General features: G+C 35.7%; 1 protein-coding gene across 1 annotated transcript; it reads left to right on the top strand.

Moving 5' to 3' along the window:
- The first annotated feature begins 15,124 nt into the window (after positions 1-15,124).
- LOC130745117 (NAC domain-containing protein 83-like) lies at positions 15,125-16,037 on the top strand. The gene is made up of 3 exons (XM_057597259.1): positions 15,125-15,335; positions 15,545-15,804; positions 15,963-16,037. The coding sequence occupies exons 1-3, from the start codon at positions 15,125-15,127 to the stop codon at positions 16,035-16,037; spliced, it is 546 nt and encodes a 181-aa protein (XP_057453242.1).
- The last annotated feature ends 710 nt before the right edge of the window (positions 16,038-16,747 follow it).

The following is a 16,747-nucleotide window of genomic DNA, read 5'->3' as shown; positions in this document are numbered from 1 at the left end:
GGGTTTATATTAATTCGTAAATAGATTGGGAAATTGATATGGGTTAATATAGACTTAGTTCATAGAAAGGGGAAAAATTCCTATGTCTTAGGTTATTAATTCTCTTTGCGCGTTCATGTGTCTTTTGCCAATATGACGTTTTTTAGGATTTGCATGACAATTGAGAAGTTGGTGTAAATTTAGTTTATGAGAGGAACCACCCTTGCATCAGTCATCTTAAGAAAGAAATGTCTTAGGTAGGGTTAAGGTTTTCTAGGTGACAATAGGAGACATTAACTCTTAGGTATGAATACCATGAGTTGGGAATGAGGTCTAAACCGAGTGACTAGTCGGGATACTCACCTCTCTAGAATAGGATTATCTAGTCGGAACTATTAGGATTTCTTGAGTGACAGTCAGAGATTCTATCCACTAGGACATGAACTTCTTAGGTTAGGAACAGAGCTTGGGAATGTCTTATCGAGTAGGTATGTGCTATAATGCTCCTTTTATGATCACTAGGGCTTAAGGAATTAAGGCTAGGTTCTTAATTGGTAGATTCACTTAGCTAAGAAATTAGTAGGTGAATAGCTCTTATCGGCATCTTAAATGTTAATTTCATCTTATAAAAGTATTGTTGTAGAGAATAAGTTGTAAATCAATGAACTCATTTTCCAAATACATTTTCTTCTTTGTTTGCCTCTGTGAAACTTCTTTTCTCGCTTTAATTATAGTTTTTCCTTAATTTAAATAAAACACATATTATGTTTAAACTGTTCAAACAATGTTTAGCTAGTGAAATTAATACGTAGCAACACAATCCCTGTGGAGACGACAAAAACCCGATACTATACTACGATTGAGTCTTGAAAGGGATTTGATAGTAGTTAGTGGAGGAAAACTTCTTCATTAAATATCCTTTCATCAAAATGCGAACACTTAACGGATGAGGGTAAGAGGCCAGTAAAGTTAGCCCGTTATACTGAACCAAAAGGCGAGCAGGCTCAAATCCCTTTCTACTACAGGATTGTTGATAGGGGCGGCGACGACGAAGTGCTGGGGGTGATACTTTGATTAAGGAAACAGCTATTGGGAGGGAAGCAAGACGAGAAGGCAATCAAAAAGCTATGACTAAAAATAAAGATGCACTCTTTTTCTCCGCCACGGGAGTTTTTTAACGAGGCATCCCTCGATGTAAAAATTCAAACAAATCAAATACAAAAGGATATTCTAAGCAATACTCCTAGCTATCGAACCGAGACGGAAGCCTGGTGGGAAAAATTCCCTGAAGGTGGCGATCCCAACACGACCTTGATGTCTGGGGATCGCTCCGGGGAGTCCGGGGCTGACCGTAGCCCATGCAGGCGACGTGTGCGGATGAGCTTCCCGTCGCCACTTGTTGGCGGCGTGCGCGAATAAGATCCTTATCCAAAGAGCCTCCCCGAAATATGGGCGAGTCAAGTCTTCCTGAAACGCGGGAAGCATTTTTAACTAGGCTGAAAGTCTCGGGTAAACTCATATGGCCATTGGGCCCCGAGCAATTGTAAGTCCCCACCTAATATAGTAGGGGGGCCACACCTGATCTTACGGGAAATATGTGTGTGAACGAAAGCATCGGTCAAATACCGAGTGAAAGTCCTAGTTATACGCAGCACACTCTCGAACAACTACTCACGGAAAGCTCGCAATTGAGCACTGACAACACGTGCTAAACGGCGAAAAATGAAAGGCAGAGATAAGTTGCGGGCCGCTCGCCTCGCCCGCACAATTACCTTTCGCTCATTTAAATATTCATTCCTTCGTTTATTTGTTTATGTCATTTTGGTTTCCTAACTCAATTATTTGTTTGCTCGCATGATCTTATTAGTGCACGACAAAACGATTCAGGAAAACAAAACTTTTATTCAAATATTCGACGTAATACATTTAAAAATGAGGGTTCCTCTTCATTTCCCTACATTCTTTGCGCTGCTCTATCCTCTCGAGCTCCAACCGGTATTGCCTGTACTCCAGGTTACAGAGTTTCCGGCTCAACTCCTGCTTCCCAGGACCTTCATCTACCGTCCCCAGAGCTGCTATCACCGTTTCTTTTTCCTCCAACAGATCCAACTCCCGCTGGCAGAGCTCTTGAATTTTCTCCACGAAGCAGAGAAAATCCCAGAGGATAGCATCCATTTCAAGACTCAGGTCCATCCCCAACAATTTGTTGGTCAGGTCATAGAGGCTGGGGTCCCTCGGATGCCTGACGTTGATGAAGTGATCTTCATCAAAGGCTTTCTTCCTGAGCTCTTCCAAACAAGCGATGTAAGATGCCATTTCCTATGGAGTTTGATGTTTCAGGAAGATAAGGGAATATGAGTTTCACTCGACAATTAGGCTCCATTTATAGCTTCAGTTTTATCTCTGGAGAGTTAATAGTGGAGCAGTTTTACGAGAAAGTTTTCCTTGGAAGGAGGTGCGATTTATGTTGAAAAGATTAAATGCCCAAGGACAGTGGTCAGCGATTCGAGGAGCGTGTCTGATTTAAGAAGCGGGGGAACGACCGGGATTGGTTGTTTTCAAAAAAAAAAAAAGGAAAAAAAGGAAACTGAAGCAGGAAATAGAGAAAAGCGCAAAAGATTCTCATTAAAAAGTAAGAAGATGGGTCATTAATACATCAAAGGCCATTCACATTTTTATGGACGTTCTACATCTTCATTTGATAGGAAGCGCTCGGCAGAAAAACCTGGAGGGTCGGGGTCCCCAATTAGCCCTGCAGGAGTAACCTTTTTGAACGCCCCCATCTGGCCTAAATAAATCCGAGGATGGAGATGTTCGATTTGAGCCTTGGCGAGGAAAAAACCTCGGCCGTGTTCGAAAAGGGCAGCGGTAACAGCTTCGGACCTGATTTTCGGCTTCGCCAAGGACAAGGCCTCGTCTTTCTTCGCCAGCTCATCATCTTTCCTCTCCAATTCACTGTATTTCCTCGCCAGTTCAGAGCGGAGATTCTCAAGGTCAGCATCCATCGAAGCTAATAGATCTGCCTTCGCGTTTGATTCTAGCCGCGCCTTGGAAAGTTTCTTCTCCAATTCAAAAATCTTCCTATCGCGGAACTCCAAGCTGACTTCAGCACGGGAGGACTGCTCGTTTAGCTCTTTGGAAAAGGAAGTCTCCTTGGCGAGCAGCTGAGCAGTGAGTGCCTCACGTTCCTTGGCAAGTTGGACGTTGAGGGTGTGGAGGCGAGATACCTCGGATCGAAAGGCGTCAGCGTCTCGGGCGGAGTGACTATAGCAGTGAAAAGCGTGGAGAACCGTCGCCAACGCGCCTTCGGACACTCTACCTAATCCATGCTCTGGAACTCTCTCATTCATCTTAGCCACCTGGGCAGAGGTAAGGGATATGGAGTATGGCAGCCCATGACTCTCAGAGCTTGAGGAGGGAGCATTCGGGGGCGGCGGAGGAGTCTCGCCGGCCGGTGCCGCGCTTTGACCAAGGGACGGCGGGACAACTGTTGGCGGGGAGCAGGCCCTATCCACGGGTTTACTTTGAGAATTTGGAGGAGGGACCGGTGTCACCCGCGAAGATTCGCCAGGACGGGTTAAGCTGTTGGAAGGCTGTAGCTTTTTGGAGGAAGAAGGGCGATGAGATTCCTCGCCAAGGGGTCACTTCTCGCCCGCCCGGATTTTCAGAATGGATGCCTTGTCACCGTTTAGATTTACTCGGGGAGGAAAGGAAAAATTTTTTTGGTTCTTGAACAAACCTAAGATCTCCCCACTGACTTTGTGCATTTCACCTGGGATAAGAAGAACGCGGGTGAGATAGTTAAAAAAAAAGAAAGAAAAGAAGAAGAAAATCAAAGGTAAAGTAAAAGAAGGGAAGAAAAGTTCACCAATCACGCGGGCACAATCCGAAACCGGAAGTTTGGCTAAGAAGCTGATAACTGCTTTATCAGCAGAAGTCAGGGAGTCATCGGGCGGGTCGATCACCTCGTGTACTTCTCGGGTCCAGTAGAGCGGGAATCGGGCAACCCCGTCTCTATGGGTAAAAACCTCAGGATATTCATGGGAAACCACAACTTTGAAGAACCTCCGAGCCATGTCGACAGTAATGTTGGGCCAAAAGGGGTTGAAACGCTGCCGGCCGGTCTTGGGTTCCAGAGCAACCCAACTGCGCGGGGAAGAAGGCTGGACAGGCACGTGGTAGAAGTAGAAGAATTGGGAAGGTTCAGGCTCTTGCTGAATCGCGTCACAAAGAACTTCGAAGCAACGCAAGAAGGCCCAGCTGTTGGGATGAAGTTGGCTAGGGGCGACGTTGATGCTCTGGAGAACTGAGCAAATGAAGGGGGAAAAGGGAAATTTGATTCTCAAGCTTGTGAACATATACTCATAGGTGTAGAAAAAGTGATGGGCACCCACGAAGCGATCAGAGGGGTGAAGCCAAGGGCGTTCCATGGGCGAACAAGTGCTAAAGCGCATAAGATTCTTAAGGGGTTTTTTGTGGCAGAATCCACTAGATTTCGAGGAAATCTCCCAAATGGACGATTCCCGCCAGGAAGAGCTACCTGGATAGGGGCCTTCAGGGATTCCCATGTCTTTATCCGAAAAAAAGCAATGTCTTTTTCTTCGAGAGGAACGCCCCCCGGAGGAGGAACATACCGAAGGGGAGTAATGACGGTAACGTCACGGTTGGAGTTCTTGGTCTGACGTTTCGACATCTTTGCAAGAAAAATGGTGAAGCGTGAAGGTCACAGTGGCAATTGGAAGGGAGCAAAAGTAGAAGACTAAATGTTCAAGCTTTTTGAGAGGGTTAAGATTTATGAAGGAACAGTTTTAGAAGCGGGAGGTAACGTGTCAAGGGTAGGGGCATGAAGAGGGGGATCGTGCCCCATGTCATCAGGAAAAGACGTAAGAGTGGTTGCGAGATTTTGGGGAGTGGGAAGGATGCATTAAGAGAAAAGTTGTAATAAAGGACGTCGATTGGCTCGAATTCAAACTGACAGGTTCTGAAACGATCTGAAAATACATTTCAAAAAGTGACAGTTGAGATTCAGTAGATTTGCTGACTTAAGCATCACCTCAGGGCACAACGCGTGGCGAACGCATGACACTTGTCAAGGTATCATGATTCGAGGCACGTGCACAGGGCTGGCGAGGCGAGCGGGTCGGATGCCATCGCTGTGAGACTGCTTGTGGACTCAATTTGCTTGAGGAGGAGATGGTGCAGCGAAAAGTTTGAAATACGTATATTTTCGACTTTATTCTCTTGGCCATGTTGGCAATTGCTTTTTCATTTTGTTAAGTTTTGACATTGTTTAGTCTTCTATGGTCTTCGCCTTGGGTTCTTTTGTTTAAAGACACACTCAGCTCTCATGCTTCGAGCTCGGTGTCTTGTGGACTTGTGGACTGGGCGAGCCCCCAGGGTCCCTCGCCCAGGATGCTCACACTTAAGCACGGGATAGATCCAGGTCTTTTAGGCCTCGCACCCCAAGGCTCAACCGGCCCATTAAGACAGATTAAAGGCACGAAGGCCCAACCCCAAATCTAAAAATAGGGGACGGTTACCAATTGTAAGGGACTCTTAGCTCATTTGGCAATAACAACATTAAAATTCAGTTATATTTTCTCTCTCTAAACAGTTAAGAGTTCATCTCTCTAAGATTTCTGATCACACTCCACACACTCTAGGCACCCTGCCTTGATTCTATGTTCTAGACCGGAACACAAATCCCTTAATATATATTACAAACTCAAACCAAAATCAGAAAACACCTTGACCTTATGAAAACCTATGAAAGTCATCCAAATAAACCACATCATAATGCGACAAAATTAATCCAACAGGTCCAACCACGCAAATCCCTTTCCTGAGTAAACTTTGTATTCATAAAAACCAAAGTCCACATTGCAAAAATAAAATAAGTGGAAATAAAATAAAGACTCAACAACTTTAAACATATAAAATTAATTAATTCCAATACTTTTGTTTGTGCAATACACGTGCAATTTTTTTAAAGAAAATATCAATATTTGAAATATAAATTTAAAACTAAGCATTATTTTGAATATAATTTATATGATGAATTTAAGATGATTTAAAATTAACGTATAATTTTAAATCATCAAAGAGAAATGTTTAGTGTTAGAAAGAATCTTACCAACAAACTAGAAGAAATCCATGTAGTTCCACAACATTACAATAATAAAAATCCTACTCATGGTTATAAGCTAAGAGGTTTGCTCTAAAAAATAATTATTTAAAATAGGAGATGCTTGACGTGTATATTTCATTGATCATTTAAGGATATACAAGAATAAGCACATAATTTCAATATCATTTGGTATTTAATTCTCATAGGTAAAATCATAATATTTTAAATGTTAATTAATTTATCGTAAGCATTCTTTTTTTCACGGTATAATGAAACTGTATTTGATTGATGTCTTGTGTGTTTCGTGTTCCCTCCAATGCCGAGATGAGGCTTTGTTTTTGTTGGATTTGTGAGGCTTTATCCTCGCCGCATCTAGGTCCCCGATGGATGCCTCTTTTCGTTGGTCATTTAATGCTTGATCAAGGGTTTGGCCCTTACGGTTGTGGCTTTGGGTTTGACATGTATTATTTACATGAAAGATTATGTGGCTGCCTTATATTGCTTTTATGAAGCACACTTGGTTTTAGGTTTTGCTATGTTAGCATTGGGGGGACTTTGCTCATACTATTATGTGTTGATTGTACAATCGATCATTATCTATCAAATAAAACTTTCGGTTTTAAAAAAAACATATAGAAGTTAATTAATAAAAGACCAAATAAAAAATTTAGAATTTGTAATTGTAGTTTTTGAAACATATTGCCCTAATGGATATACTACTATTTTTTAAATGTGAAAATTGTTATTTTTATTGATAGAAAAATTAAAGTATTATTTAGTGAAATCCATAAAGTAAATAATTTTAATAAATATTTAAAAATAGATAGATATACATACCAGAAAATTTTATCATTTTTATATTATTGACTTACTGGTTAACTCACGTATTTAATAAATAAATTAAGAAAATATTTTGCCTGAATATTAACTATTAAAGTAGATAATACTTATTTTACAGGTAATTAATATTAATTTATAATTTTGGTTAAATATAAAAACTCACCATACAAATAATAACATGATCTCTCTCTCTATACATACATATATATATATATATATATATATCTTAATGATTTATAATTTATAATTTCAATTGTAATTTTTAAAGCATTACTCTAATTGTTTTACTAATGATTTATAAATGTGAAATTTTTTACTTGATTGAAAAATTGCATTATTTTTTTTTGACAACATAAGATGAATATTATTAATATCAAATGCAACCATGAGAACAACCCTCTCATGGCTAAATCGTTTGAGAACACCAACCAAAGAAAATACCAATCACCACTAGCACTTAAGCCTCATTAAAACCTCCCTTAGAAAAACTCATTGTGGGAAAAAAACCAAGGATAGGAAAAAGAGTACCCAAAGCACTAGAGTGTTTACATAACCAACCCAAAGAGCCCCTTAACTATATCCTGTATCAGATATTGAATATTGTAACTTATACCCCCCAGAAATCTAGCCTCCAGATTGGTCCCTTCGAGCAAGTATAAAAGAAACAATAAGCTCTCCACATAATAACCCCATTGACATATCAATTATATCACCCAACCGTACCTTATTAGACCTCCCTGCTACTCTCAGATCCACTAAACCAGACATAACTATTATTAAAGATCACCCGACCAAGAAGGATCTCACAGAGGATACCTCCAACCTCAGTCACTAACCTGCCAGAGCACCACCATCCCGTCCCGTCCACTCTTTGCCAAAAAATCCGCTTCTACATTCCCTTCACGCATCACATATCTAATTTCCACACAGCTCACTTCCAGCCACAAAACATCAATTTTGTCCAATATGTGGGACAATTTCCAGGGCCTTCGAGCTCCATTTTGTACCCATCCTACTGCCACCTTGGAATCACTTTCAATAATCCAGGCCTCAATTGAGAGATGTGTTTCTTGAAGACCCGTCGTTTTGTCGATCGTCCCATTCCCCTCACGTTCCAAGATAGCCAAGGACTCCCCATACCACCACAATCTACCAGAATGCAAAAATTACAGGAAGTTTGGATGGTTTTGTCTGACCTGGACCGTCAACCTCTTTACCATCTCACCATCATCTCCATCAAAGACCACACCAAGTTGTTTTCCCAAAGACCAAGCTTGTTGTGCCCAATTCGCTGATTTTTCTACCCCTGACTCCTCCTGTTTGGTAGAAGAAAGTAACCGAGCACCAGTAGCAGTTTTGTTGCGACTTCCCTTTGGTCTACCTCTCTTCACCTGTGTAATCAGAGGGTTCTCACCTTTGTGTTTATCTTTTGACTGAGTCACCTTCTTTCTACCTCTTCTACGCATAACCTGGTCTAAAATTTGGTCCTCCAGGGCAATTGCATCAATACCTGAATGACCCAAACCCGACCCGTCAAGACCCTCCTCCTTTACTGCATGATCTTCTGTTACCAAATTTGGGCCAGCAAAGCCCATCCCAAATACAACAGCTCCATTCGTTTCAGGATTCTTCTCCTGTCGGTTATTTTTCCCTCCTGGAGAGCGAGCAAGTATTTTTACTTTCCTCAGGGATGTTGGTAAAGATATAGGCCCAATGGATTCCAAGCCCATAATCTTATCCACACCTGTTTGACCCTTGTGTGCAATCTCACTTCCGTAACCACCCCCACCAACAAATCCCACATCAGTTTCCATTGCATTGATACATATTGGGGCCCTTCCAAACAATTTTGAATCACCTTCTCCCTTCATTACGCCATATTCTTCTCCCTGTCTTCGGTTATCAGAAACCCCTCTATTAATTCCATTTATTGCCACATTTTGTAACCATATCAGTAACTCCCTTGCCGTAGAACCCGCCAGAATTAAATCTGTGTAATCGTTTGTCGCCAACCCCGTCAACGGAGCCACCACCTCTTCCGCCACTTCTCCCTCCGCCACCGTCGTATCTTTTGGTAAACCGGCCAGTTCGTCATCCATTGGTTGCACTTCTCCCCCCACACTTACGTCGTCCTCCCCCTTCGAATTGATACTCTTTTGATCCCTGCTTCCCAACTTGAGCCCTGACCAATCCTGGTAAACTGAAGTTTCTTTTTCTATCAAGATCCGAACCATGGTGCCTTCCACAAGAACATCCATAAACTGTTGTTCTATCAATGGACACGTTGTATCCACCAGCATACGAGCAAAATCAAGGCGTTCTTTTCTTGCCGTTATTTCATCTATACAAACGTATTTGCCCATCCGATCACCAATGAGGTTAAAGAAATCATAATTCCAGACTCCTACGGGCACCTTCCAAAGTCGGACCCAAACTAGGTGAGATCGACCGACTGTCGTCGCCTCACAAGGTTTAATACATTCAAAAAATTCCTCCAACATGGTAGCTACTTCTGTCAGAGTGAACTCCATATCCTCCTTGGTCTCAAATTCCAATATCACGTCCCTTGCCCCCAACAATTTAACCTTAAAGTTTGACAGTCCCTGCATCCGCAGACCCTCTTGAAGACTCTCTCTGGAAAGGACGCTGTAACATGTTGCTGCAACACATCTCTCTACCCATGATCTTACTTCTTCCTCCATTGTAAAGGAAGTGCAGGCATCATGGTTTGTGTTTTCCGGGTTGCGCGCAAATTCAGTTCTATTCTTCTTTGGCCTCCAAATCTTCTGAGTCCTAGGCTTCCTCAGTGACACATAACTTTCTTTCCTCCCTGAACTCTGATATAAAGCTTTCTTGACCTCCAAATACGCTCCTTCTAACTTTACACCATTGAACTTGCTAATAGCTCTCTCTGCCTCTTCATCAGTGTTGTATCTCAGAAACCCAAATCTCAGGCGCCTCCCTTCCTTCTTCCTTCTCTGTACGTATACGCTTCGTAGTCCTCCTGACGCTGCAAAGAGTGCATGGACTTTGGCCCATGTCACACCATCTGCTAAGCCATCAACAAAGACTGAGAAAGAACCTCCCTCTCTCTTTGCCTTCCACACCCCATGAAATCGTACCTCCGGTGGTTTTCTCCTCCCATTCAACGTTGCCCTAGCAGAGCTCCCACCCTCCATCCTCCTTTTACAATATAGATTCCATTTTTTAATTTTATCTCAATACTGAAAAATTGCATTATTAATTAGTTAAATTCATAAAATAAATAATTTTAATAACCATCCCGTTTCTGAAAAATAAAACATAAAGAAGTATATTAAAATTCAAAAAAGTTTAGAAAATAAAGAGTTAAATTTCATTTTTAGTAAAACAATATATATGATTTAAGTATAATTATTTTATTAATATTATAATTCATATTATTTAATCATTAAACTGGGGGCAAGTATGGGATCAGGTACCCAAAACACATCCATGCTGGCTGCTTCTGTTTTTTCGGTTTATGTTTGACTTTTATCTTTTTTTGGTACATCGGAAAGAGTTTGACTTTTATTTAAACTCAGTTAAAACATATTTTCCTTTTTCCAAAAAAAAAATAGAGGTCAGAATGAGTGATATCCTTATTTTCTTGTTTGATTTCCATGCGTAAACATGGGGAAGATATGTGGCGTTATGAGAAATAAGAACATGATATATCTTCATAAAATTCAAGAATGAATACTTCGATTTAATATACAAGGATGATGGATATTACACGAAATATAAATTTAGTTGCAATTTATTTAATTCACAAAAAGAAGTTGCAATTTATTTTGCATTAAAAAAATATTCTACACCAAACATGAATTAATATTTTAAGGAAAGTGATAAAAAATAAAAAAAATAGAAGTTTGCTAAGTTTACCATTTATTATTATTAATTTATTTTCTATCATATTATCAGTCAAAGCATTGACTGATCCCCCATGGGAATTTGTTAGTAGGATGCATATCAAAATACAAATTCTTACATTCCATGTGCATAAAATATTTAAGCATATATTTTAAAATAAAACCTAAAGAAGTATATCAAAATTCAAAAAGTTTACAAAATAAGTCAGAAATCTTATATATAAGAAAATTAAGAATTAAATTTGGTTTATAGTAAAAATATATGATTTAAGTATTATTATTTTATTACTATTATAATTCAAATTATTTAATTATTTTATTGGGGGCAAGTTTGGAATCAAGTATTTGCACCCCAACACTCATCCCCTGTTCCGTTTCTTCGGTTCATGTTTGACTTTCATCTAAATCTGGCTAAAACATATTTTCCTTTTCAAAGTCGAGGTCAGGATTAGTGATAGCCTTATGTTCATGTTTGATATCCATGCTTTAACATGAGGAATATATGTGGCGTAACGTTATGAGAAATAAGTACATGATATATCTTCATAAAATTCAAGAACGAAAAACTTTGACTTAATATTCAAGGACAAGGATCGATGTTACACGAAATACTAATTTCATTGCAATTTATTTAGTTTGCCAAAAAAGTTGCAATTTATTCAGCATTAAATATTCGACACCAAATATGAATTAATCTTGTAAGGAAAGTGATAAAGAAATAAAAATAGAAGTTTGCTAAATTTATCATTTATTAATATTAATTTCTTAAATAGCATATTACTGAAAAGATTTTATTATCATTCAAAGCATTGACTCATTCCCCTTGGGAATTTGTTAGTACTTAGTAGGATGCATATCAAATTAATACAATCTAGATATTATACTCGTGTGTTGCACGGGTTTGCTTACAACATTTTTAACATTAAATAACAATGATTATAGTTTAAATTATTACATTAATATTAAAATAGTTTTTATTATAAAATAAATAATAAAAATAATTGTGTTCAACATTTAAGTAATTTAAAAAAAACTATTTTTCAATAAATAGTATTGGAGTTCTCTTTGTAAATAATTAACATTACTAAAGTTTAATAATTAATATTTAATAATCAGCATTGAATCATTTTAAAAATTTAAAAATTTATTTATTTAATAATGTGAAAAATAATACCGTCCATTTGAAAAAAATTAAGCAATAAGCTTTTAATGCCATCAACAAAGTTGTTTTACCATTTATGTACTTTTTACCGAAAAAGTCATTGTTTAGGAAGGGCAATCACAATTTCTCAAACAGGTTTACACATGTTAAAATCGAGAAAATTAAAGCAATTTCATCTTTTTCAACTATAATAAGATATAAATGAAATAGATTAAGTATTATATAGTAAATTTATATTTATTCAACTTTGGTCATAACTTTTTCTCTATTAACCTTGCTCAAAATCGCTTTAACTGATATATAATATGGTCATAAAATTATAATGAGGTTGCTTCTTCAAATAAAACACACATACGTTATAGTTTTTTTAAAAAATGGAAATTTATTTGAATAAAAGATGTCTTGAGAACAAAGCTCTCTCAGATGAGTATAATAGCAACAGGAAAAAACAGAAATAGATAAGCAAGAAATATCTTATAGCGCCATTTTTAAATTTAAACAATTTTATCTAAATTATTTATTGATAAAATTATTTTACCATTACTCAAGTTTAATTTTAGTTATCTTTTCCTAATGCAAAATTCAAGTCAATTAATTTGTTTATGATAATTAAATTTAAAAATAAATGACTATGACTAAAATATTTTAAAAAAAATATTTTTGTATCTAATTAAATATTTTATTAGATCATTATATTAACTTGTATTAACCTTCTTACCTCAAATAAAAGTATAGTTTTTCTTTATTAGAGTGTCTTTTTTCACTCTTTTTTAGAGAACTAAAGTGTTATGTTTCATGAGTCTTTTGTCATGTTCTATTCTACCTTACACAACAAACATGAAAATTAGTTGGTGGTTGAATAAATAATTGATTTGAAAATTATATCGATAAGTTTTTAGTTTATGTTAATGTAATAATACAAATGAATTAGGTATGATTGTACAGATGAATTTGCTTTGAATCAAATTACGTACGACCCAGATTCAAGCGTGTAGGCCTCCTTAAGGGTGGTGATTGGTAGTTTGGTGTTTCTGATCGGAGTCGGGTGCTTTATCATTTCTTTTGGTCTTTGAGTCTTTCTGGTATGTAGCTTTTGGGCTTTTATTTTCGGTTGGGTTTAGGGTCTTTGGATGTTGTATAGTTTTTGGTTTGCTTTCGTTTGAAGATCGTACTTCCTGGACGGGTGATTAGCTTTTTGTTTCTACTAATCACCCCCTTCCTTGTTTTATCTCATTTTTAGCTTTGTTTTTCAAAGCTGTTAATAATACACTCTTTTGCTTTCTAAAAAAAAATTGCAAAGGAATTTTTTTTTTTTGTTTTCTAGTGTATTTATAACAAAATTTCAATTGAGTTATACATTTTAGTAGGTAGTTGAATAGCTAATGACTTAAACAAATTTCTTCATTTTTAATATTTTAATTTAATTTATTTAATACAAAGTAAAATGGTAATACAAATGTTCAAAGTAACTTTTACATTTTAGCAGGTAGTGTAAAAATAGTAATAAGTTTTATTTTTTATTATTTTAAAATTCAATAATTATTATTAAATTCATTTGAATTTTAATATATATATATATATATATATATATATATATATAAACTTAGAAAGTTTTACAATTAGAAAGAAGTATAAAATATTACTATTAACTATCTATGTAAAGTTAGTCAATTTTAATTATTATTATATTGCTTAAAAATTTCCCTCATGTAGTAATTAATAATTAAAATTTAATTTAAAATATAAGAAATTGAAAAGTTTAACAAATTATATTCAACTTTCAATATACATCCACTTATTATTAATTATTTCAATATTGTTTAATGTATTTAATACTTATAGCTCTAGTGAGTTTTATATATATATATATATATAGATAGATATTAAAGAAGATATAGATTGACTTAAAATATTTTTTTCTTAATGATTTATTTTTACTTATTTAATCTAATTTTTAATACTGTTTACATATAAATATATTTCTTTGTTTTGTCTAAAAAATATATAATATTTTCTCAATTTATTATTAATAATTAAAATTATAACTATTTTTAATTAATACTTAAAAATTTATTTTTTTAAAGAAACTCAAAAGTTGGTAACAAATTATTTTTAATTTATGACTTTAAAGTCTTTCTTAATGTGTTTAATGCTCTTATTGCTAATATGATTAATGCTATTTTTTCAAGTTTCCTTTACACATGTATATTGATATAGATATAGAGAGTAGATAAAGTTCAATAGTTTTTTTCTTAATGAGTTTTATTAATAAATATTATTTTTACTTAATTAATCTAATTTTTAATACTGTTTACATATAAATATATTTCTTTGTTTTTTTTAATATTTCAATTTTCTCAATTTATTATTAATAATTAAAATTCTAACTATTTTTAATTAATACTTAACAAATTATTATTTTATAAGAAACTCAAATGTTGGTAACAAATTATTTTTAATTTATGACTTTAAAGTCTTTCTTAATGTGTTTAATGCTCTTATTGCTAATATGATTAATGCTATTTTTTCAAGTTTCCTTTACACATGTATATAGATATAGATATAGAGAGATAGATAAAGTTCAATAGTTTTTTTCTTAATGAGTTTTATTAATAAATATTATTTTTACTTAATTAATCTAATTTTTAATACTGTTTACATATAAATATATTTCTTTGTTTTTTTTAATATTTCAATTTTCTCAATTTATTATTAATAATTAAAATTCTAACTATTTTTAATTAATACTTAACAAATTATTTTTTTATAAGAAACTCAAATGTTGGTAACAAATTATTTTTAATTTATGACTTTGTAGTCTTTCTTAATGTGTTTAATACTCTTATTGCTAATGTGATTAATGCTATTTTTTCAAGTCTCATTTACATATGTATATAGATAGATTCCTACATTCCATGTGCATAAAATATATTTCCCCTAGCCCTCACTTACATGACGACAGTGATCCAATAGTGCTTTCTTACTTCCTTGCTCTAAACCCCCCTCTCTCATACACTTATGACACTGCATGCCTTGTAGCTATAAATTGATGTTCTAACCGGCACCGCATAGGTTTACAACATTAGTCCATTTAGAGAGATTAGACAAGCCTATTGTGCACTTGAGATGACATCATTTGAGTTGGAAGCCCTCATAACTTATGACAAGGATGGGAGTGTTAGGTTGCTACCTGGGTACAAGTTTGATCCAACTGATGAGGTTCTAATTCTTGTAAATTTCTATCTTAAGAGGAGGGCCTTCGCTCAACCTCTTCCTGTTCGAATAATCCCAAATTTTGACGTTTTCCAGACTGAGCCTTGGGAGTTACCTGGAGGAGGTCAATGACACTTTTTTTTAATTCTCTCTATTTTTCACAATATCCCTTTAATTTTTTTTTATGGGTCTTATGCTAGCCGGAGAGCATTTTTTCTATCATAGAAAAATTCAATTTTTCCATGTCCCATGAAATGTTTATGTGTCATTGTCAAGTGAGAACTGAAGCAATATGGTGTTTTGAATTTAATTTGGGTTTACCTATTTTTGTAGATGGAAAAAATTTCAATGAACAGAAGTGCTTCTTCTACAACACCATGGGTCGTGACCTTGAAAGCCTTGACATGAGAGTTGCAGGGAGTGGCCAATGGAAGGTTGTGGAGAAAGGAAAATGTGTTCCTATCCCTCGAAACAACGAGGTAATTGGAAAGAGAAACACTCTAATTTTCTGGGAGATGCAAGGAGCCTCAGCTAGAAAGACAAAATGGGTGATGCATCAGTTTCGTCTTGTGTTAGTAGCTAAACCATCTAAGGTATAGAAAAAAATATTATTTTCAAAAATGAGTAGGTTAAGAGTAATGTCTTTTGAATTCTCATCGTTATGGTTGGTTGGTAGGAAGTATCATTATCAAAGTTGTTTCCTTTCATCACCAATATCATCTGATCGTTGAACTTTGTGACTCAAATGCAGATATCGAACTGGGTTGTGTATCGCATATTTATGAAGAAGGATGCAAAAAAAGATGGAGAATGCAAGTGGGTCTAATGAGAAGAGCTCTAACAGTGGTGAAAATGTTGGAACTGTCGAGGTCATTGACTTCAATGAGGAGAGTGGAAGTTTAATTTCTCAAGCCCTCTCCCAATGACACATTTCTTAAAGGACGGCAGTGAATCTGCCTAAAATGTTCCAATTCCATGCCTTCCTCCATGTTGCTATTTTTCACGATTGACCAATAAGTTAGCTTTCGAATTAGTATTTTGATTATCTATAAAGAGATAGCACCACAATCCTCTAAATTAGGGAGGGCATGAGACAGATGTATTATTCTAAAATACTTGGAATCAAATATCAATTACTTTTCAAAGGGATTTATGCACACATATATTTATAGTTACATAAATGCAATTAATTTAATTCACCAAAAGTTATCATAGAAAATTATTAACCAAAATCTAATTCAATATTTAAGAGATAGCAGTATTGAAACTGGTCAATTTTTAATTAGAGATACTATCATAACATGTTAAATTTTAGGCTTAAATGACTTTTGGGTCCTTAAAATTGTAAAGGGAATCAAATTGAGTCCATGTAATTTTTTTGCATCAAATTGGATGCCTAGATTTTTTTTAATCAAATTAAGTCATTTTGCTCAATTTTGACCGATCAACGATCCAATGGCAAGCCTAGTCAGCTGAGGATGCCAACGTGGGTTTTTTTACATCAATTTTAGTCCCTTGAAAAATACTTTAATCAAT

Source organism: Lotus japonicus, chromosome 1 (genome assembly GCF_012489685.1).
Source record: "Lotus japonicus ecotype B-129 chromosome 1, LjGifu_v1.2".
Lineage (NCBI taxonomy): Eukaryota > Viridiplantae > Streptophyta > Magnoliopsida > Fabales > Fabaceae > Lotus > Lotus japonicus.
The sequence above is the reverse complement of the archived record's forward strand: the minus strand, read 5'-3'. Positions and strand labels throughout refer to the sequence as shown.

What these genes read in the sequence shown, in the direction of transcription:
- LOC130745117 (XM_057597259.1), top strand. Translation starts at nt 15,125, where the DNA reads ATGACATCATTTGAGTTGGAAGCCCTCATAACTTATGACAAGGATGGG. An exon ending in TTGGGAGTTACCTGGAGGAG is followed by an intron (nt 15,336 to 15,544) that starts GTCAATGACACT and finishes CTATTTTTGTAG; the next exon opens with ATGGAAAAAATTTCAATGAA. An exon ending in TAGTAGCTAAACCATCTAAG is followed by an intron (nt 15,805 to 15,962) that starts GTATAGAAAAAA and finishes ACTCAAATGCAG; the next exon opens with ATATCGAACTGGGTTGTGTA.